Below are 17,558 nucleotides of genomic sequence, written 5' to 3'. Positions count from 1 at the left end.
GTCAGAGGCCGGCGGTGTGTCAGAGGTCAGAGTTGATGGGGCGGGCTTGCTGTTCCGTGACCTCCTCGGCTTTGATGAGGAGGTATCAGCGCTGCCGCGGGTCTTGTTTGAGGGTGCAGTGGCCGGCGTGGACGGAGGATTCGGATTAGGGTCCATTATGTTCGCGTCTCGGATTATAAATGAATGATTGCCTGGAGGTCGAGTCGGCGATTAGTTTCGTTCGGATCGGAGAGTACACCCAGGGGCATGCAAACTCGCAGAACGACTCAGACGTTGTGCAGGATAACGCCGCGGATGCGAACGCGAGCGGTGGTGGCAGCAGGACGAGCAGCGCAGTGCGCACAGAGCGAGAGATGGGTCAACGCCTCCGGATGCCGAACTTGAGAGGCCTTCCGTTTGAAGCGCAACCCGTGTAATTGGAACTCCGCGATACACGTGATGGCCAGGAATATGGCCCGCGGACGTCATATTCCTGATTTGGGGTTGGTCTGGTATATATAGTCGATCTCTTGTGCCTGATATGGGCGACGGTGAAGGAGCGCACCGCATCGCGCAGCCAGCGGAGGAGGCTTGACCCAGTCCTCTCCCGCCTTCGCACGGCCCCGCTGAGTCCCCGCCAGGCGTTGCAACCAGACGCGCTCCCAGCCGTTATCAGCGCGTATATCACGCACTGCGATCCCATCTGTCCGATCCTCGCTCTGATCTTTGTCATGTAATAACCAATAACGTCCATCCTCCGTCGCCCCGATTCAGCCGCCGACTTGCTCCCGCCACACCTGCGCGGACACTCGCTGAAACGCGACGCGTCACCCCTTTGCCACCCCAAAAAATTGCACGCGGGGCCGCATCAGAAGACTCATCATCGCGAAGATCACGCGCAAGCTCCGTGGGTCGCTCACAAATTCCGATTTTAAATACCTCCTTACTGAGCACCATTATCCCCTGATCGCGACACTTATCTGGCGGTTATCATCCATCGCCCAAATCTCGGACGTCTCGGGCCCGCCGCGGACCTACCCAGGCACCAGATTGAGTTGCGCTCAGGGGTGGCCAGCTCCATCCTCTCCTCCGCATAATAAAAGTATCCGAATAAAATACATCACCCCATCCTAACGGCCCGAGGATAGAGGGTCTTAACTCTAATCCCTCTCCCTGCCACGGCCACCACCTAGGTGGTCGCAAAATATCATAGAATACAGTACAATATAAGTGCCCCGACCCACCGCACGCCACGTCTTTCCCATCCTGTCAGATAGACACATAGACTTCGCTACTCTCCCTTTCTGGGCCCTCTTCCTTCCTCTAATGCTCCCATCCATGCGTCGCAATCACCACCATCCTCCATGTTCCTCAACAGCCCGGGATTCACCTGCCGTCGGTCCTCTGTCGCAATCGCCGTCGCGTTTAGCCACGAGTACCCTGGCGGTCGACACAGCACGTATAAAAGATTGCGCTGCCAAGACCCATGGGAGAATGGGTTTGGCGGAGCGGGCCCCGGAACAAGCGACTTGTGCGCTTGGTTGCGAATCTATGACATGCGGGTCAGTACGAGGACGGTGTACCCTACGTGTGCTGAGATGTTTCACCTGCTCGATCGTCGTCACGTTCAATAGCAGTAACTACACTGCCCGCTTAGCCGCACTGACTTTATTTCTCTCAGCACGGGGGTACTCACCCGTAGGTGATATAGCAACAATGCGAGGACGGGCCATATAACCAGGATGGACATCATGAACGCTGCTGCACTACCCGAGCCCTGCGTCGTCTGTAATGCTTTCCGGAAATCCAGGTGAAACGGCGCTCGCGTAAGCAGATACAGGTGGACAGCGGTCGTGCATATCACTAGGATGAGGGTGACAACCTGCGCAACAATCGCAGTCAATGACGGTACGTTTTACGTTTCCAGGCACAATGACCAGTGAGCGGATGGCACTCACAGCAGAGAACAGAAATGTGAAAAATGTGGTGTAGTTACGCTTGCCAACGCAGTTATTCACCCATTGACAGTGATGGTCGCACCCCTCCACGCAATTATCACACTGCAACGTCCGATACGTCGCATCGAAAAATTGTCGGTTTAGTCAGCCACTCCTGTTGCTTGGCTAATCTTACAGGAACACATACCATCTTGCAATGGCTTGATCGCGGAGGACGGTACGTTCTGCATGTCTGACAATACTTCGTGCGCACACTGACAAGCGGCGATCAGCGTTAGCAATGATGGCACGCCAGCTACGCGGATAGCACTCACGCTCCTGCACGGACTTTGATATCCCGGGGGAGAGGCGCAGGGAGGCTCTCTGTCGATGCCGCCGTAGGACATGGTGGGTCAGGATCCAGGTTTCTTGGCAAGATCCCTGGATCTCGAAATGCCTAAGCCATCATACGCAATCAAATCAAATAATTCCGATCAGTCAGATTCAACGACAGTGAATGCGCACTCACCGTCGCAAACATGCTGGAAATCGTCAGCAGGCACATGTAGGCCCCAAGGATGGCGACTGCAGGGCTCTCGTGCCACCACCACCAGACACATGTCGTCCCGAACCACACTCCCGTGATGCCAAACACGAACGCGAGTGATGCAAAGAATGCCCAAGGAGAATCACCGCCAGTTAGTATGTATCCATTCAGAAAGAAATGATTCCTTGATGGGTGTAGCTGCCAATTCCGCATGTACCTCCCAGTTCTTGTATCCACGATGGGTGTAAACGCTGGAAGAGGGTCCAAGTTCGGCGGAGGGGTCGGGATGAAAGTAATAGATCGGGTAAAAGACGGATTCTGCTTCCGTCGAGCATGGGTGATATCCAGGTCGAAAGTCATCCGTCCTGCGGCGGATTGCAAAGCTTGTGATGAGTCGTCCGAACGCGAGCGTGCTAACGCCTGCACAGAGACGCCAAGTGGGCTGGTCGGACTGGTGTTCGCTGGCGACCGCTTAAAGAGCTTCTCGAAACTCTCGCGCACGCGCCCGCTTGGACTCATTTTCTCGTCATGCATGCCGTACGGTGTCACCTGCGTGTTCACCGATGGGCGATTTGGCTGCTTGTGCCGAACCGGTAGCAGATACTCTCTGCTCGGCTTTATGGTGGGAGCCTTTGTGGATGGTGTGGGTGGGTCTTTCGCCTCGTCAGTCAGATGTCCGCTGGTATCGGAGCCTTCCGATCCATTCTGCTGTTCTGAGAGCGTACTGAGACGCACGCCTTCGAACGCGGGTGCATCTGTAGACATATTCGAACCTACGCTCGAATGACGTGTGTGGCGTGACGAAGGAGATGGCGGGGGGTAGCCAGGTCGCAAGGGGTTGAAGAAGGATGCAGATGGCAGCACACCGCTTGCGTAAGTGGAGGTGGAAACGTTCAGCGCGCGTGACTGAAGAAGGGGTATGGAGATAGACGATGGCAGTGCCGATTCGCCTACATGGCTCATGTTCTGGGAGGGGCGCGAGGAGACAATTGAGCCGGGGCGGCTCGCAGACAGAGTGCGCAACACGCCGTCGCTATGCGGCTTCGGCAATACGCTGGATAGCCGCTGCGAGGTCTTGCTCGGTGAAGGAGAGAACGGCAGTTGAGTCCCCGATCGCTGTGCGGTCGGGGTAGGTAACGAGTGTGGGGTCGCCATAGAGCAGCGATGTCAAAGCAAAACGGAGAAATGAAGCTCGAGAAGAGAAGACGCTCTTAGAAATAGTAGCGGCGAAGCTTCGAGCCAGGGACCTCTAAGCGTCGATGCGTGCAGAGCACGAGGGTGATCTGTGAAGAACAGGACTTGAAGCTTTGATGATCAGTGCATGCATGCAACGCCTGTAGCATGCCTTCCTTTATCTCGGCTGAACTTTGCGGATGAGATCAGCAGCAGCAGTGTTACCAACCACTGGCAGGAGCTGCAAGTGGGCTTTCGGATGGAGGAGAAAGGGGACAATGAACGGACCTGCGCAAGGCTCTCAACTGAGAGTACCTAAATGGAAGACAATCAAGTTTCGCTAGGCAATATATGTTTTCCGTATAAAGCAAGTGTTACTACGGCAAGTGGCTTATATTAAAAATATAAATAAAACTCACAAAGCCTATCGCGGCTGCGAGCCCGAAAGTAATTTGCCTGATATTCGTACTATTCTGAAATCTATTCTACAACCGTGATATACAACCGTGACGCTTTGCAAAGAGAAACACATAGTGGTCAACCGCCCAGCCACAACAGCCTCTTGACTCCATACTCCATCTTGGCGTACACGCTTGTCATCCGCTGGGCTTCAGCCAAACTACAGGGACTGAGATGAGGACTGTATCAGGCCGCACGACATCAACACTCACCTGACAATGTCCTCCAGCACGATGTAGTCGCGCTGCGCACCGCCTGCATCCTGGCATGCCTGCCGGATCGTGTCCACAATCAAATCTGCGGCCTCCTTGCAACTGGCTGCCCCCGCGAGCTCGTCTGCAGGCTCAATAAAGCTACCCGTATCCCTTCGGGTGCGTGCCGGATCTATTGGCAGGACTTTAAATGCGGCAAAGGTCTCGTCGCTCTCTGCCGCAGGTGCAGCAGCTTTGGATAGCATTCCCGGCAAAGACGTAGTTGAGCGAGATAGCATTGGCAAGGTGGCCCGTCTATGCGGAGCCCGCGGATGAGATGGTACGGAAGAAAATGGAGGTGGCAACGGTGAGGCAGGGTCAACACTGTTGCGAATGGAATAGCTCGTAACGCGTGTATCTTGATCCACGTTGCGCCATGTTATGAGGAAGCCAGCGTTCTGTAATGGATCACGGCTTGCCTCCTCGAGGGGAGACAGTATGTAAGCACCTGTACATGTGGGATGAGATCCGGTTCCCCATTTGAAGTAGGGATGTGACCTTTGGTTATTCTTACGATATCTTGGAGGGGTACGAGGGTATACATCTTGACCTTCTCTAGGGTATAGTCATAACTCTGAGCAGAAAGACTCAGGATGCGGAAAAGCGGACAGTGATGGAAAGATGCACATACTATGATATATAGAGCTTTTACGCTCTTTGGACACAATTAGCCAACGCGTCTATCGCACACGGATCTTCAAGGACTCACCAGCAGCAGCACCTTCTCCTCGAACTTGTCCCCCACCTTGGTATTGAGCTCCGCTGGTGAAAATAGGGTCCAGCCAGACAACAATCGCTCGCCCTCCGGTAGCACGCGAGACACGCATGTCGCGATCGCATCCGCCCTGATTCTCGACAAACGAACCATTTCTCGAGGATCGGTCGATTGCAGCTTGTTCAGGAACTCGGAGAAGACCGAGATCGTCCGGTTGCCGAGGATGTAGTCGATCACTGCTTGACTGAACCAATCTGCGAACGTTGAAGTGTACATTCTACGTCTGAATGAGCATTTCACTCATGTAGGGAGCTCACCGAATACATACCTCGCCAGAGAATTGACTCCGTCATTGAGCATGCCAGCCAAGTCGCGCTTACCGGTTCTCGTAAAGTCGCCCTGATGGGAATGACGTTGTAGACACTGTACCTATGCCTACGGTGCCGTTGCTCACCTTCAATGCAGAAGTGCCAGCACTGGCAGAGACGATTGACGGTTAGTTTGACCCGATTCTCTGTCATTGATACTCACTATTCACGACTGATAGCATCTCCATTATTCGCCCATACGTCATTGAATACCAGGTCGGTCTCCGATCTGATCTTGCTCTCCTCGGCCTGATCCAGGAGAGCGACAGCACCGAGCTGTCTGTTCAGTACATGTCGCGCAAAAGCTGACTAAAATACTGTGTAAGCTGCACGATGAATCATCCCAGCCACGCAGCGAGAATGATGAATACCTCGACGACGTTTGTCCTGTCCAGGCAGTCAATGCAGTTCACGCGGAAAACGCCCCGCTGTCGGGACATGATTGTGTTGTTGGAGATCCAGAAGTATCTGCATGATCATTTAATTTCGACCACACGGATCGAATCACAGAAGACTGACGTACCCCTGGTTCTCGAAGACCCGTTCCACCATATGAATCAACTTCGCAATGTTCTCATACCTGTCCATATATCAGTGCGAGCATTGAAGCCAGCGCCGTGCCACTCACTTCATTCCCTTCGTTTCCACGTGAAAGTCGTAGGCGTAGTATCTGATGCACGCATGATCAAGATGGAAGGAAGCTGTGGTGATTGGAGTACGCACTGGATATTCTTATCGTGCAGCTCCTCAACATACTCCTTGTACGCATTCGTCACCTGCGCCTCCTTCCCCTGCTGCTCCGCGAGGTTTACGATTGTCTACACAAGTGTGAGTCCTCATACTCGGAGACCGTGAAGAGTAGCACACTTACATGAGGTCCATATCGTGGGAGTATTTTCTTGAAGTGCCTGCGAATGACATCAAGGTTCTGTTCGTGGGTCCTGTCCGGAGCGAGTTGAGGTGTAGGCTTCAGACTATATCCCTCTTGCTTCCAGTAAAGAGGAACTAGAGAAAGCTAATGTTAGAATATACCGTGTGCAATAGCAGCACAGAACATACTTGATCCGCGAATCTGGACGTGACTGAAAATGTTCGTAAATCCCTCTCGCTGCAGGTGACAGATACATCACAGATGAGCACGCCAAGAGTACACTGCAGCTCACCTCTACCCGCATAATGGTTTCCGTCTCGACAAAGTTCGCGACGTTTGCTTCATCATCGATGCCTCGCCTTTGGTATCTCAGACCAGCTCGGTCGCGCGATCTTCGAGAAACGAGTATATAGTCCACAAGCGCGTATTGACCCTCCTCCAAGGCCACTGGTTCTCGAGGCACGTGGAAAGAAGAAACTTGATAGAATCCTTGCATAATGGGGAGAACGTATGGGTGGACCTGACATGAATGTCAATGATGCGATAGAAATATGCGACGAGATAGCACGCTACCCCAGCATCAAGGAACGATTTCATCAGCCACTCATTCCACCAGAATCGTCGATCCACCCTTCTCCAGAGCGGGAGAGCCGGCGAGGGCTCGGCGAGGACCTCGATTTTCTCTCCAAGTGGGCTTAGGTCTGAATCATCATCCAGAACCTTGGAACCTGCTGGGTGCATATGTTCCTTACGGGCCTTGGCGATCATCTCGTGCTTATGCTGCAGAGACCTAGTGATGTCTACAATCATTACGCACGTCGGCTTGCATTCTTAGAGAAAGAAGAAACGCGTACCGAATGCGTAGGCAAAGTACATGCCGCCCTTGGTAAACTCTCGGATGCACTCGCGGACAATCTTCTCCTCCAGCTCCGAGTGCTTCCCTTCGGCGGTCGGGGGAGTGGATGCACTTCTGGACAATATTGAGTTGAGCACCTGGGCAGGCTCTTCTTTGCCGTCTTTCGTGATCGACTCGAGTGACCCTCGATGATGATCTTCTTCCTCAGAAGAATCAGAGGATGTCTGAGCTTCCATGGACACTCGAGGCTCAGAAGACGAGGCCTTCGACTTGGAGAGTCTGTTCCAGAAGGACAAGCGCGCCGTCAACGTTTTCACGACATTCTCTGTATTTACTGAGTACTCCGAGGACGGTGTGGATGCAATAGATGAGACAGACGATGACAGATCATCTTCACGTCTACCTAGTTCCTCTGCATCAAATCCGTGCTCAGTCTGCGGCGTCATCACCTTCACTTCGTGTTCATCGGCGAACTTCACACGCGGCGATATCGATGATGCGTTGCTTTCCAAGCTGGTAGACGCATTGGAATCGCCCGAGATATCTGCAATGTGAGGTGGACTTCCTGGCTGTGAGGTGACCTCGAGAGATACTCGCGAATCCGTCCTATTGCGCCCTGCCAGTGAACGCAATACAGAGCGAGCGCGATCCTCCCGCAAGGGAATCGCCGTAACGCCTTTGACGCTGTACACAACGTGGCGTGGGTCGAGCACTGAGTGTAGTTAACTGACTGAGGGAACATCCGCGGTAATCACAGACTCACGATGCCCGACCTCCGTTCGACCCGATATTACGAGGAGATGCGATACTAGGAAGAACCACGCTCGCTTCACCATTCAATGAATGACCTCGATGGAAGAATTCACCAGAGAAAAGATTCAGCACGCCAACCAGGCCATAGATGACCACGCTCTCTGACCAGTCTATGCTGTCAAACTCCTCGCGATACTGCACTTCCTCCACGTTGCCGGTCTTGCCCCATTGCACGCGAATGAAGGACTCCGGATGCGACGTGCTCTGGAAGTGTGGCTGCAGCAAGAGACCCTGCGGCGTCGCTAGCACCGCGATGTGCTCGTGAGGACATGGGTGTGGCAGTGGTGGAAGGACATATTTCGGTTGCAGGGTGGTCGCGTGCGGCAGTGTACCAGAAACGGGGTTCACGGGAGCTGCTGGGATGCTCTTCGCCGGCGAGATTGTCGTGAACGAGAGGAGACGCTTCATCTGGCTAGCAGCTGAGCATGCGTGCGATCATGCGAGGAGAACAAAGGAGGGACGAGGCAGAATCAAGGCCCTGCACACGGTTACACGGTCGTGGCGCAACAGAGAAACGCGCGGCACGCATGACATCAACGCGTTGTGCTTTCGATTAATATTGCTTCTTAGCAGCCTTTGCACCCTCAAATCACGCCACATAAATTTACACTAGCTGAGTACATGGATATCGTGACACGACAAGCGCACTCAAGAGGTCGGAGGAGGGTTCGCCGAGCTGCGCCCCTCGGTACGTATGTCGTAGCCATAGCCACCCTTCCCCTCTGGACCGTTGTAGTGCATTTCGGAGATGTCGTAGTTGCCTGGCGTGGGACATTGCGTGTCAGAACCATCCCCTGAGACAGTCCTGAGCACTTACCGATGAACTTCCAGCCGTCTTGCTGGACATGGTACAAGTTGATTGTGTTTCCGGAGAACGCATCACGGTGACCTGCAGCGTATATACTGCGCCTCCCAAGCTCCTGGGCTTCCTCGTCTGTAAGGTCCCACCGGTACCCCTGGTCAAGCACACCGTACGCAAATGTGCTGCCAGAGCCGACCGAAAACATGTCTCCTTTCAAGCGCGTGCCGTCTGAATCAACATAGAAAATGGCGGGACCCTGTATATTCATGCTCATCAGCAGGGCTTTGAGTAGCCTGCAGAGATGATACGTACGGTCTTATCCCAGCCACAGATCATGGTACCCTAGCGAGCCGCCATACATTAACAAACAAGTTGACGGCTACGGCACGGACATACCATGCTGAGACCCATGCCCTTGTAGCTGTATACAAGATTGCTGAGGTACTTGCTAGCAGCGGCAACCGAGATCCGTTCTCGGTTACGGAGCTCATGCAATCGGCACTCAATACCAAGGTACGTCTCCCAGAACTGGCAATCGGCTACGGTAAACTGAGTTCTTGTCCAAAGTTAGACTCGCCATAGTATGCTTACCAGCACCACCAGCCATCGTCCCAAGTAGGTATGGGTTGATTTCAATGACCTTCTTCACCGTCCCGGACGCTACGCCACCAATGTCAGCACCTTCTCAAGTGCTACGACACTGGACACGTACCAACATAGCTTCCTGCTGTCGCCCTAGAATCCACGGCAACGATCACACCCCCCTGGTACCTGAACGCTAGTGTCGTCGTTCCGTGCTTGATCTTGATCCTGCAATTCGGGTCTGCATGATCGTCTGTGTGCATTCGCAGGAATGCAGTCGGCTGAATGCGTGTCCAGTCAGCATTCACACTAGCTGTCAATAGCGGGTTTCCGGTTTCAGGCGCGATAACTCACGTCTGGAACGGAAGGCACAGAGAATGTCGGCACGCCTTTCGCGAGATTCACGAAGCCGCCCTCTGAGCCCCACATAGAGTCTGAGACGTCCTCATCGTTACCCGTGGCTTGTTTCAGGCGTTTCAAATCCACTGCAGGCCCAATAGTTGAGAAACGGCTAGCAAAAGAATTCATGGTGAATACAGAGCGTGTACGATGCGCGAGATGACGCGTCGCATTCTCTCAGCCACCGGTATCGTCACGTGCTCTGCAGCAGATGCGCGCTTCGTGATTTTCGCCGACTTCGAATAATTTGGCGGGCTCAGGCTTTCTTTCTGCTTTCATTGTCGACCAAGGATCATCAGAGACGTGAGGTCGTATCACATTTCACAACATAACCAGCAATGTCAGAGCCGGCTACTCGTGCTAAGGCGTGGCCTCTTGCCGACCCCGAATTGAACGACCAGGTAAAGTGCTTTATGTTTGGTGGCCCGGTAAAGACTGACCAGCAAATGCTGTCCCCTTCAGATCCTGGATCTCGTTGAGCGGGCATCCCAGTTTAAACAGCTCAAGAAGGGTGCAAACGAAGGTGCGCGTCTATGGAGAACCTTTACTCTGCCATCCTCACGTCGGCCATTCCAGCTACCAAGACCCTCAACCGTGGTATCTCTGAAGTCATTATCCTGACTGCTGATACCGAGCCTCTTGAGATTCTGCTCCATCTCCCTCTGCTCTGCGAGGAGAAGGTATGATTATCTGTTGTCGATCCGGTGTCCGTGCTGACGAAACCGCAACGTAGAACGTTCCATACGTCTTTGTCGCTTCGAAGGCCGCCCTGGGCCGTGCATGCGGTGTCTCCAGGCCAGTCATCGCTGCGAGTGTCACGACCAACGAGAACAGGGAGCTTTCCAGCCAGATTCAGACTATCAAGCTGGCTATCGAGAAACTGATGATATAGGCGTACGGAATCTTGCTCTAAATGTTTTGTGACTCTCTGCAATGCGTGAGCCTTGCACCACGAGTCTTCGTATAAAAGCAGAATTGATAGATGGCTCGTCTTTGTGGACGCCATTGCGCCACTGACCTGTGATATTATGCCGGCATGCGCCCAGTTCATGGACGGTTTTTAAGCGTTTTCGAGCAACGTTTACAAGTAACCATGACCGTACTGCATTCCATACATACAAACCGAAAGCAAAGCAAAGATAACTGAGAGATAGCCGAGATGTAGGTAGGGCAACGAGAACAGATCACTTGGGTATATTCTCTCGAGCTTGCTGTCTCACTCTGCGCCTAGATAATACGATCAGTGTTATGATATATGGTGGAATGTTGAGGAAACCAACGTACTCATAAGCTACCCGGTCATTCCTACGGAACGTGGTCAGCAATGTGTTCCCAAGACGGTAAACATATGTACTTGAACATAGTGTAGGCATCACTCTGTGCTGGGTCATTGACATTCGGGTCATTCAGAAGTTCTTGGACACCCAATAGGACCTGCCACATCCTCAACATAATTCATAAGTCAAATACAGATGCTCGGCTTACTTGTTTGACGGTGATAGCAGCCTTCCAAGACTTCTCTTCGTCAAGAATGGAGAGGCAGACAGTCCCGGATGGATAGACGTTAGGATGGAACAGAGGAGGCGTGAATTTGCCTAGAAGATGTCAGTGCCTGGCTTCGATCGTAGCATGGATCGCGCACATTTTGGGGGCTTCGACGGGTAATCTGGGGGAGTTGTTCAACTGTGCAGCTCAGGTGCGCAAGAAGCAGAAGAAATGGTGATACCTTCGGGAAAGATCATCATTAGCTTGTACACGCCGCCCTCCCATGGCGTCTTGCACCCTACGAGGTCAGGAACTACACCGCAAATCGCCAATCAAAACGGGCTCGACATACCCCGGTCTTCCCAGGAATCCCGACCTCCCACTCCAACAGATTCATGGTCCCATCTGCGGCTTTAACAGGCCTCGCGTAGAAACCCTGCAGCGGATTGTCGTAAATGCCACAATCAGACGCGCAGCGATCCTCACACGCACGAATGGATGATCCTTGCGCCATTGTTTGCGCTCCTCGGCAAGACGTGCCCTGCAGATGCCAGACATACTCGTCCAGTCGCGATGGATAGAATTCGAAGTGAACAGACGGAGCCGACCGATCTTTCGATCTCTAGCCGGTGCCATCTGCTTAGTCAGCGGCGTGTCCCACAGACGCACTCAAAGGCCACTCAGAGGAGGCCCACACGCCATGCGGCACAACGAAAAACACCAAATGGGATCCTTCCATCTCCCGTATGACAGCTTCTCCGGATGTCGGTAACATAATGGGCGTGAGCGCCGCACAGCTCCGTCAATAAATTTCCTTCTGTTACGAACAGATTCTCCTAGAGCCGTATTCGCCCTTGACCGTGTCGCGACCCTGACTCACGCCGTAACACACGCCTTGAGCCCGTACTAAGGTGTCCGCAAGCAGCGTAACAACTTTCTGACCTCTGCATTCAACTGTTGCAAGCTTTATTATCGCAGCGCGACAGTGCGCGAACTGTCCGGGATCTCATTTGGCCCCAAGCTTAATTCGGTCGGTTCCCTGCGCTTGCCAATACGAGCGTCTTCGTCTCATCGAAACTTCTCGGTTGCGACATAAAGTTCCCTAGATAGTCTCATAACATAATTCGCTGCCTCTGTCGTCTACTAACGGAACATGCTGTGCCATAAGATGCAATGTAACGTACGTACATGCTCCTGAAAATATACATAACAGCTCTCTATCCAACGATCCCCTTCAAGTCCTCTTTGCGCTTACTGACGACCAGCAGATTGTCAAGGCAATCTCGTCGCGTTACATGACGGATAACCTGGACGGATTCGACGATTCGACTTCATCAACGCTGTTGGACGGCCGAGCAGCAAGTCCAGCACCTTCCTTTTATTCCTTCAGCTCCGTGGATGAGAGATTCATCGTCAGTATATACTGTCTGCTATCCGGTATAACGAGCTCATTGGGTTCTTATAAGCTTCGCAAGCTGTACGGCCGCATCCTGAACAGTCAAAACGACGTGAGTGGCAAGCGTCCGCTGCCTTCATCTCTTCTGACGATGTTACTCGTAGACATATTTCCTTCCGGCAGTAAGCGTATTTACGATGCCTAGAACGACCAACCTAGTACCTCATCTGCCTGAACTAGGATAGTGAAGAGCATCGCCGCCTTGACTTGCAACACACGCAATATACTATGAGCCTTGGTGGGCTGTACCCAGCACCAGAACTGGTATTGAGGGCTCTGCGGCAACGCACCGATCGCCGCCCCGCTATACTGGACGTAGGCACGGGCAGTGGCAGTTGGCAAGTCACCGCCCGCTCATCACCATTTCTGTTGATCCTAGAATATTCTAGGGCTATAGACATGGCGAAAGAGTTCCCGCACTGCGATGTCGTCGGTGTCGACTTGGCGCCTCCTAGACTAGATGGGTAAGCGGTCTCCCTCACTATCTGTCTCTTACGAAATGTATTCAGTCGTGTAGCAGGGAACTACCCATCAACTGCCGGTATGTGTCCTATTTGACCGTCCGGCATTACGGCTGATATCTGCCGAGGAAGCTTTGAATTAGATGATGTTGGTGAATTGCGATCAGGACAGCTACCGTCGATACTGACAGATGATCAGGCTAACCTAGGGTTTTCTCATTACCGGGACTGTTTCGATGTTGTGCACGCTCGAGCGATCTCGGCTGGGGTATGCTTCTATCGCTCTGTAATAGTATACAAACGGGTGCTAAATTTCGTGGTACAGATCCGAGACTTCCCGGCGCTCCTTGAAGAGCTCGCGAGTGTTCTTCGCCCTGGAGGAATGCTGCTATTGGGCGACGGCGAACAACAGCTTTACGACGAGCATAAGAGACCACTGGCGCTGAGCGACCCGGGCACGCCGAATTTCTCATGGATCCATAAAATGTTCTTCGCCTCCTACAGTGCGATGAAAAACAGAGGTGGGAATATCGACTCCCCCTCAATGAGTCCAACCTGGCTTCGTGCGATCGACAGTTTGACGGATGTCGGGTGGCATAAGTTGTTCATTCCCATGGGCCCGTGGCGATACGGTACTTCTGCCCTATCTCTATCGGACGATTACCAAATGCTGACCGCGATGCAGATGACGAGCGCGAAAGGGTTCTATCAGAGCTATGTCACGAGAACTGCTTGCGTTATATCTCGGGTCTTGCTCCGCTGCTCTTGAGGTGCGAGGCCTAGCTTTACGACAATTGCCTTGGGTATATTACTGACATGCCTGTTACATCAGTGAGGGTTACCTGCCGGAATATGTAGACGAAATGTGTCGCGAGGCGAGCAACGAGCTGCGCGAACTTCGAACGCGTCTCTACACGCGATGGAGCTTCGCTTGGGCCGTGAAAAGGCCGCCGGCACAAGCTCAAGGACAGCACCCTCGTGCCCATTCATGATCAGGAGTTCCGTGTCTCGGAGATCTACCCCTCCGCATGCGCGTGCGTAACAGCGGCATTGCAATGTCGCCGTACTTTCGTATCCACGCTGACTAACGTACCTCCATAGCAGCCGCATGCTTCCTTACTATCTATCGCTTGGGTCGGTGGTCACCAAGAAGTCATTGTACCGCATGTTCGTGTCCAAGAAGTTGGTCGTAATTATTCAATTCTCTGGTGACAGACGGCGTGTCGTGTGATCGTATAAATTGTACGAATGGCGGGACCCTTCGGTGAAGAAATTCTCGCTTTGTGTCATATAGTGTGGCTGTACGATTGTACCTGAGTGCGCCCTTTCATTGACACGCAACGATGTGCCTCGATATCGGCTGCGACCTGGACTTCCGCAGGCAAGCACGTGGCGCTCGATTGGGTGGGACGTGTTGCTGGCGCCCGAGACGCGTTACACATCCGCCTCGGAACATCCATCATCCATCTCGATATTGACTGCTGAGCTCAGCGAACGGACCTAGTTCCGGACTTTGTGCGAGAAGGTATCTGCAGCAGCTAGTTGCTTCGTATTTCACTCACATCTCTGCAATCTACTGATGAACACTCCTCCACTCATTCTCAACGTGCATACTCCAGTGTCATCGTTTTCCATAGTACACTCGAGTGCGTGCGTCATTCATGAATTGGCCGACACTCTTTTTGATGACCTGCGCTGTAGATGATGATACGCTGGAGGAACTATTCCATAAGCTGAGCAACAAGGCCTTTGCTGACATCAACCACCAACGCATCAGACCTGGCTGGGTGAAGTATTCATGGAACGGCAGTATATGGAATCTGGACGATGGTATCGCCATCGCTGCATGTACCGAGCGCCTTGACACTCATCTTCATCCACAGACTCAGACTACATCATCTTCACATGGCGCATGAAGTCGGCTGAGCCGGAAAGCGACCACTGGCCTGTCCTGTACGTTCGCAATCCCGACGAGCCGTTACCCGATCCATCGGCGTACAGGAATCCATCATTCTATATGTTCCGCCCGCGTTCCCCTCCTCCTTCACTTCGAGCTCGGTCCATCAACGGCTCGATCCATAGTGGGAAGAAAGGGCGGAAGACTCCGGAGGAAGTCAAGCCCCAGGAGGTCACACCCAAGTACAAGCAGGAGTTTGAGAAGTTCCATAGCGAGAATGGTGTGAGAACCGTCCTAGGGTCAATTGGCCCTGTTGAGAACGGTGCGTCGCGCGGAACAATCGAGTAGACTTCGAGTGTTGACCGTGTGAACAGTGCGGATGCTCCTGAAGAGCGGCTATCGGCATGTGTATATTTCGCGCAAGTTCGCGATAAAGCATGGATTCATACCAGCTGATGCTGCCCCTGGACACTATGGCTATGGCGGTCTTGTCAAGTACGTACATGATCCGACTGGGGAGGCATCCATGACTAACACTTGCTCAGCATTGGTAAATGGCCCGTCGTAGTTGGCCACACCAAGACGATGCACACTGTCTATCTATCTGAAGAGTCTCACTTCGACGTCGTTCTCGGCCGATCATTCATGGAAGCTCGCCAGGTCAAGTTAGACCCGGTGGATCCAACCGACGTTGTCTGCATGGACACTGGCGAGAAAATTGACTGCGAACTGGTCATTCTCAAAGACGGCAAAGGACAGATTGTTACTGTAACCTAGCCGTCCTCGTTTTGCGATGTCGACCTCAGAGCACCCTCAGAGCGCATGCTAGGACCTTGGCTTTTTCTCGGACATTACCTCTATTGTACTCATACGGACTTGAATGCCTTGCTGACCGATGTATTTTACGTCTCGATTAACGTTATTGATTGTCTGCAAGGACTGAGCACGGAGAGCCGCAACTGAGCCAGCTGGGACGTCGAGCCGCGCCATCGGCACGTGCTTTTCTGTCGTTATAATCGCTTACACCAGCGACGACTTGCGAGCAACACACCCACCGTTTTCATGGCTGTGCTGGCCCATCTGCTCAGGCCGGTGCCAGCAACCCGCAGAGCATACTCGACCTTCTCCAAGCCAGGTGGGGGACGCTTCTTCAACTCGTCGAAGCCGCCAAAAGTTGTGTCTGGTACCACAACGACTATCATCGACGCGAATGCCGCCTCCGATGCCTCTGCAAAGGATCAATCTTCTCAGCAATCGCCTAGCACTCCAGCAGGGTCAGAGGCATCTTCTGCTTTGACTTCTGTGCTGCCTGTGCCATCGGCTGCAGTTTCGATGCACCCTGGGGTCAACTCGCATGATCTCAGGCTTCACCAATTCTTCTCTCTCCATCGACCTCTCCTGCTCATGTCGCAGCCAACGTCGATGATATTCGAATCGGCGGCAACTCCATTCTCCATCCCTCCAAAAGCTACTCCTGCGGTATCGGTGGATGGTCTCAACGAGCCGCCCGAGGCAACACCGGAAGAAGATGCCGATGCGGCGCGGCTCCTGGCGAGGGCATTGGTGATCAACAGGGTTGCACCGTCTATCGCATGGGAGAACACTCTTCAGAAGTTGGGTCTGGACTTGAGCGAGGGAAGGGCGGAGGAGGTAAAACTGGCAGAGGCCGAGTTTGATGCATACATGGATAGCACCAAGAGGAAGCGTCGAAAGAAGATGAAGAAACACAAGTGAGTCGACTTTCTGTTGTAGCAGCCCCGCCGATGTTAACTGTCTCACGTCAGGCTGAAGAAGCGGCGCCGTGTAAGTTAGCGATGAACTGACTCAGGTTTCCTTCTAACCATCGTCGAATTTCAGGCTACACGGTCTCAACGGATCAAGATCGGTCGGTGATGAGCAATCGACCCCCATCGCGGCATTTATCGCCATGTCCTTCTCATATTCATACGAGCATTCCAATGATACTCTCCTCTTGCAATCTGCCGTAATCTCATCATGCTTTCTCAGTCATCCGCTGTCTTTGGGCGTGGCTGATATTTAGTGTATCTTGCGCTGGTGACTCCCTATGTGAGTGTTCATATCATCGGCTGTCGTTGGCATTAGCGATTTGGACTACTTCTATATCCTAGCAATACGCGACCGCCCGAGGAAGTCGCTATCAGCTGAAGCGCGCTGACCAACGTTGATCGTCTCTGCGTGTCTTCATTAATCTAGCCTCCTGTGAGGAGGCGAGACAATTCGTTCGGGCCTCCGTATGTCTTGGATATCTATACCAGAGAAACCATCATCTAGGCGTTACGCTAGGGCGATAGGGGATCCTGATCGTTCATGCGGGACCGAAACGTTACTGGTGATGAAGAACCGCCGATCCAGCGAAGGGTCGCTCCTACTGCATCTAGTATGAGCTCGTTTCTGTCGTGTTGCTGCATGTGCTGCCCGCAGCGCGTGTCCACATTTCGGATAGCGGTACTGGGTGAGATGTCGCATCGTTATTCGGCCGGATCTTT

General features: G+C 53.0%; 8 protein-coding genes across 8 annotated transcripts; 4 read left to right on the top strand and 4 right to left on the bottom strand.

Annotated features, from left to right (window-relative positions):
- Nucleotides 1–1,048: 1,048 nt before the first annotated feature.
- Nucleotides 1,049–3,935, bottom strand: LAESUDRAFT_722601 (uncharacterized protein). Its single transcript, XM_040908242.1, has 7 exons — nucleotides 2,446–3,935; nucleotides 2,252–2,373; nucleotides 2,125–2,191; nucleotides 1,938–2,039; nucleotides 1,676–1,861; nucleotides 1,587–1,619; nucleotides 1,049–1,528 (listed from the first exon to the last, which is right to left on the bottom strand). Exons 1-7 carry the CDS (start codon nucleotides 3,616–3,618, stop codon nucleotides 1,271–1,273), a joined length of 1,941 nt encoding a protein of 646 aa, XP_040767372.1. The 5' UTR covers nucleotides 3,619–3,935; the 3' UTR covers nucleotides 1,049–1,270.
- Nucleotides 3,936–4,024: 89 nt separating this feature from the next.
- LAESUDRAFT_722598 (uncharacterized protein) lies at nucleotides 4,025–8,478 on the bottom strand. Its single transcript, XM_040908241.1, has 19 exons — nucleotides 8,023–8,478; nucleotides 7,920–7,964; nucleotides 7,155–7,868; nucleotides 6,874–7,100; nucleotides 6,593–6,820; nucleotides 6,489–6,537; nucleotides 6,301–6,434; nucleotides 6,153–6,247; nucleotides 6,058–6,099; nucleotides 5,953–6,009; nucleotides 5,801–5,897; nucleotides 5,593–5,738; nucleotides 5,516–5,537; nucleotides 5,390–5,460; nucleotides 5,056–5,338; nucleotides 4,978–5,001; nucleotides 4,845–4,920; nucleotides 4,308–4,794; nucleotides 4,025–4,255 (listed from the first exon to the last, which is right to left on the bottom strand). The coding sequence occupies exons 1-19, from the start codon at nucleotides 8,375–8,377 to the stop codon at nucleotides 4,174–4,176; spliced, it is 3,234 nt and encodes a 1,077-aa protein (XP_040767371.1). The 5' UTR covers nucleotides 8,378–8,478; the 3' UTR covers nucleotides 4,025–4,173.
- Nucleotides 8,479–8,547: 69 nt separating this feature from the next.
- LAESUDRAFT_674475 (proteasome component pts1) lies at nucleotides 8,548–9,897 on the bottom strand. Its single transcript, XM_040905556.1, has 7 exons — nucleotides 9,708–9,897; nucleotides 9,484–9,634; nucleotides 9,363–9,431; nucleotides 9,168–9,310; nucleotides 9,084–9,113; nucleotides 8,787–9,027; nucleotides 8,548–8,730 (listed from the first exon to the last, which is right to left on the bottom strand). The coding sequence occupies exons 1-7, from the start codon at nucleotides 9,879–9,881 to the stop codon at nucleotides 8,618–8,620; spliced, it is 921 nt and encodes a 306-aa protein (XP_040767370.1). The 5' UTR covers nucleotides 9,882–9,897; the 3' UTR covers nucleotides 8,548–8,617.
- A 193-nt stretch (nucleotides 9,898–10,090) lies between these two features.
- Nucleotides 10,091–10,644, top strand: LAESUDRAFT_756568 (NHP2/L7aE family protein; the record flags this gene model as incomplete). The annotated part of the gene is made up of 4 exons (XM_040912187.1): nucleotides 10,091–10,153; nucleotides 10,215–10,275; nucleotides 10,329–10,432; nucleotides 10,486–10,644. 4 exons carry the CDS (start codon nucleotides 10,091–10,093, stop codon nucleotides 10,642–10,644), a joined length of 387 nt encoding a protein of 128 aa, XP_040767369.1.
- Nucleotides 10,645–10,936: 292 nt separating this feature from the next.
- Nucleotides 10,937–11,795, bottom strand: LAESUDRAFT_646135 (ubiquitin-conjugating enzyme 9; the record flags this gene model as incomplete). Its single annotated transcript, XM_040903959.1, has 8 exons — nucleotides 10,937–10,979; nucleotides 11,037–11,057; nucleotides 11,107–11,186; nucleotides 11,238–11,347; nucleotides 11,395–11,418; nucleotides 11,479–11,527; nucleotides 11,590–11,673; nucleotides 11,730–11,795. 8 exons carry the CDS (start codon nucleotides 11,793–11,795, stop codon nucleotides 10,937–10,939), a joined length of 477 nt encoding a protein of 158 aa, XP_040767368.1.
- Nucleotides 11,796–12,017: 222 nt separating this feature from the next.
- On the top strand, nucleotides 12,018–14,365 carry LAESUDRAFT_741875 (S-adenosyl-L-methionine-dependent methyltransferase). Its single transcript, XM_040911163.1, has 14 exons — nucleotides 12,018–12,267; nucleotides 12,336–12,417; nucleotides 12,506–12,649; nucleotides 12,704–12,745; nucleotides 12,798–12,815; nucleotides 12,874–13,031; nucleotides 13,083–13,157; nucleotides 13,211–13,234; nucleotides 13,287–13,302; nucleotides 13,354–13,422; nucleotides 13,480–13,786; nucleotides 13,840–13,924; nucleotides 13,987–14,188; nucleotides 14,256–14,365. The coding sequence occupies exons 2-13, from the start codon at nucleotides 12,391–12,393 to the stop codon at nucleotides 14,144–14,146; spliced, it is 1,125 nt and encodes a 374-aa protein (XP_040767367.1). The 5' UTR covers nucleotides 12,018–12,267; nucleotides 12,336–12,390; the 3' UTR covers nucleotides 14,147–14,188; nucleotides 14,256–14,365.
- A 245-nt stretch (nucleotides 14,366–14,610) lies between these two features.
- On the top strand, nucleotides 14,611–15,985 carry LAESUDRAFT_695311 (uncharacterized protein). The gene is made up of 5 exons (XM_040906236.1): nucleotides 14,611–14,800; nucleotides 14,856–14,984; nucleotides 15,038–15,373; nucleotides 15,426–15,546; nucleotides 15,597–15,985. The coding sequence occupies exons 1-5, from the start codon at nucleotides 14,734–14,736 to the stop codon at nucleotides 15,826–15,828; spliced, it is 885 nt and encodes a 294-aa protein (XP_040767366.1). The 5' UTR covers nucleotides 14,611–14,733; the 3' UTR covers nucleotides 15,829–15,985.
- A 128-nt stretch (nucleotides 15,986–16,113) lies between these two features.
- LAESUDRAFT_646215 (uncharacterized protein) lies at nucleotides 16,114–16,944 on the top strand (the record flags this gene model as incomplete). The annotated part of the gene is made up of 3 exons (XM_040903963.1): nucleotides 16,114–16,781; nucleotides 16,836–16,854; nucleotides 16,909–16,944. 3 exons carry the CDS (start codon nucleotides 16,114–16,116, stop codon nucleotides 16,942–16,944), a joined length of 723 nt encoding a protein of 240 aa, XP_040767365.1.
- Nucleotides 16,945–17,558: the final 614 nt, after the last annotated feature.

This window comes from Laetiporus sulphureus (genome assembly GCF_001632365.1).
Source record: "Laetiporus sulphureus 93-53 unplaced genomic scaffold LAESUscaffold_7, whole genome shotgun sequence".
In the NCBI taxonomy this organism is placed as follows: Eukaryota; Fungi; Basidiomycota; class Agaricomycetes; order Polyporales; family Laetiporaceae; genus Laetiporus; species Laetiporus sulphureus.
The sequence above is the reverse complement of the archived record's forward strand: the minus strand, read 5'-3'. Positions and strand labels throughout refer to the sequence as shown.

Bases quoted from the DNA above. Each gene is read 5' to 3' on its own strand.
- LAESUDRAFT_722598 (XM_040908241.1), bottom strand. From the start codon at position 8,377: ATGAAGCGTCTCCTCTCGTTCACGACAATCTCGCCGGCGAAGAGCATC. The intron at 6,100-6,152 runs GTGCGTACTCCA...TGCGTGCATCAG, and splicing joins CTGCACGATAAGAATATCCA to ATACTACGCCTACGACTTTC. The intron at 4,256-4,307 runs GTGAGTGTTGAT...CAGTCCCTGTAG, and splicing joins GTGCTGGAGGACATTGTCAG to TTTGGCTGAAGCCCAGCGGA.
- LAESUDRAFT_674475 (XM_040905556.1), bottom strand. From the start codon at position 9,881: ATGAATTCTTTTGCTAGCCGTTTCTCAACTATTGGGCCTGCAGTGGAT. The intron at 9,311-9,362 runs GTAAGCATACTA...AGTTTACCGTAG, and splicing joins GACGATGGCTGGTGGTGCTG to CCGATTGCCAGTTCTGGGAG. The intron at 8,731-8,786 runs GTAAGTGCTCAG...GTCCCACGCCAG, and splicing joins AGACGGCTGGAAGTTCATCG to GCAACTACGACATCTCCGAA.
- LAESUDRAFT_741875 (XM_040911163.1), top strand. From the start codon at position 12,391: ATGCTGTGCCATAAGATGCAATGTAAC. The intron at 13,032-13,082 runs GCAAGTCACCGC...AGAATATTCTAG, and splicing joins GGCACGGGCAGTGGCAGTTG to GGCTATAGACATGGCGAAAG. The intron at 13,423-13,479 runs GTATGCTTCTAT...TTCGTGGTACAG, and splicing joins CTCGAGCGATCTCGGCTGGG to ATCCGAGACTTCCCGGCGCT.
- LAESUDRAFT_695311 (XM_040906236.1), top strand. From the start codon at position 14,734: ATGAACACTCCTCCACTCATTCTCAACGTGCATACTCCAGTGTCATCG. The intron at 14,801-14,855 runs GTGCGTGCGTCA...CCTGCGCTGTAG, and splicing joins GTTTTCCATAGTACACTCGA to ATGATGATACGCTGGAGGAA. The intron at 15,374-15,425 runs GTGCGTCGCGCG...CCGTGTGAACAG, and splicing joins AATTGGCCCTGTTGAGAACG to TGCGGATGCTCCTGAAGAGC.
- LAESUDRAFT_722601 (XM_040908242.1), bottom strand. From the start codon at position 3,618: ATGGCGACCCCACACTCGTTACCTACCCCGACCGCACAGCGATCGGGG. The intron at 2,192-2,251 runs GTGAGTGCTATC...GCCGCTTGTCAG, and splicing joins ATCAAAGTCCGTGCAGGAGC to TGTGCGCACGAAGTATTGTC. The intron at 1,862-1,937 runs GTGAGTGCCATC...ATTGTTGCGCAG, and splicing joins TCACATTTCTGTTCTCTGCT to GTTGTCACCCTCATCCTAGT.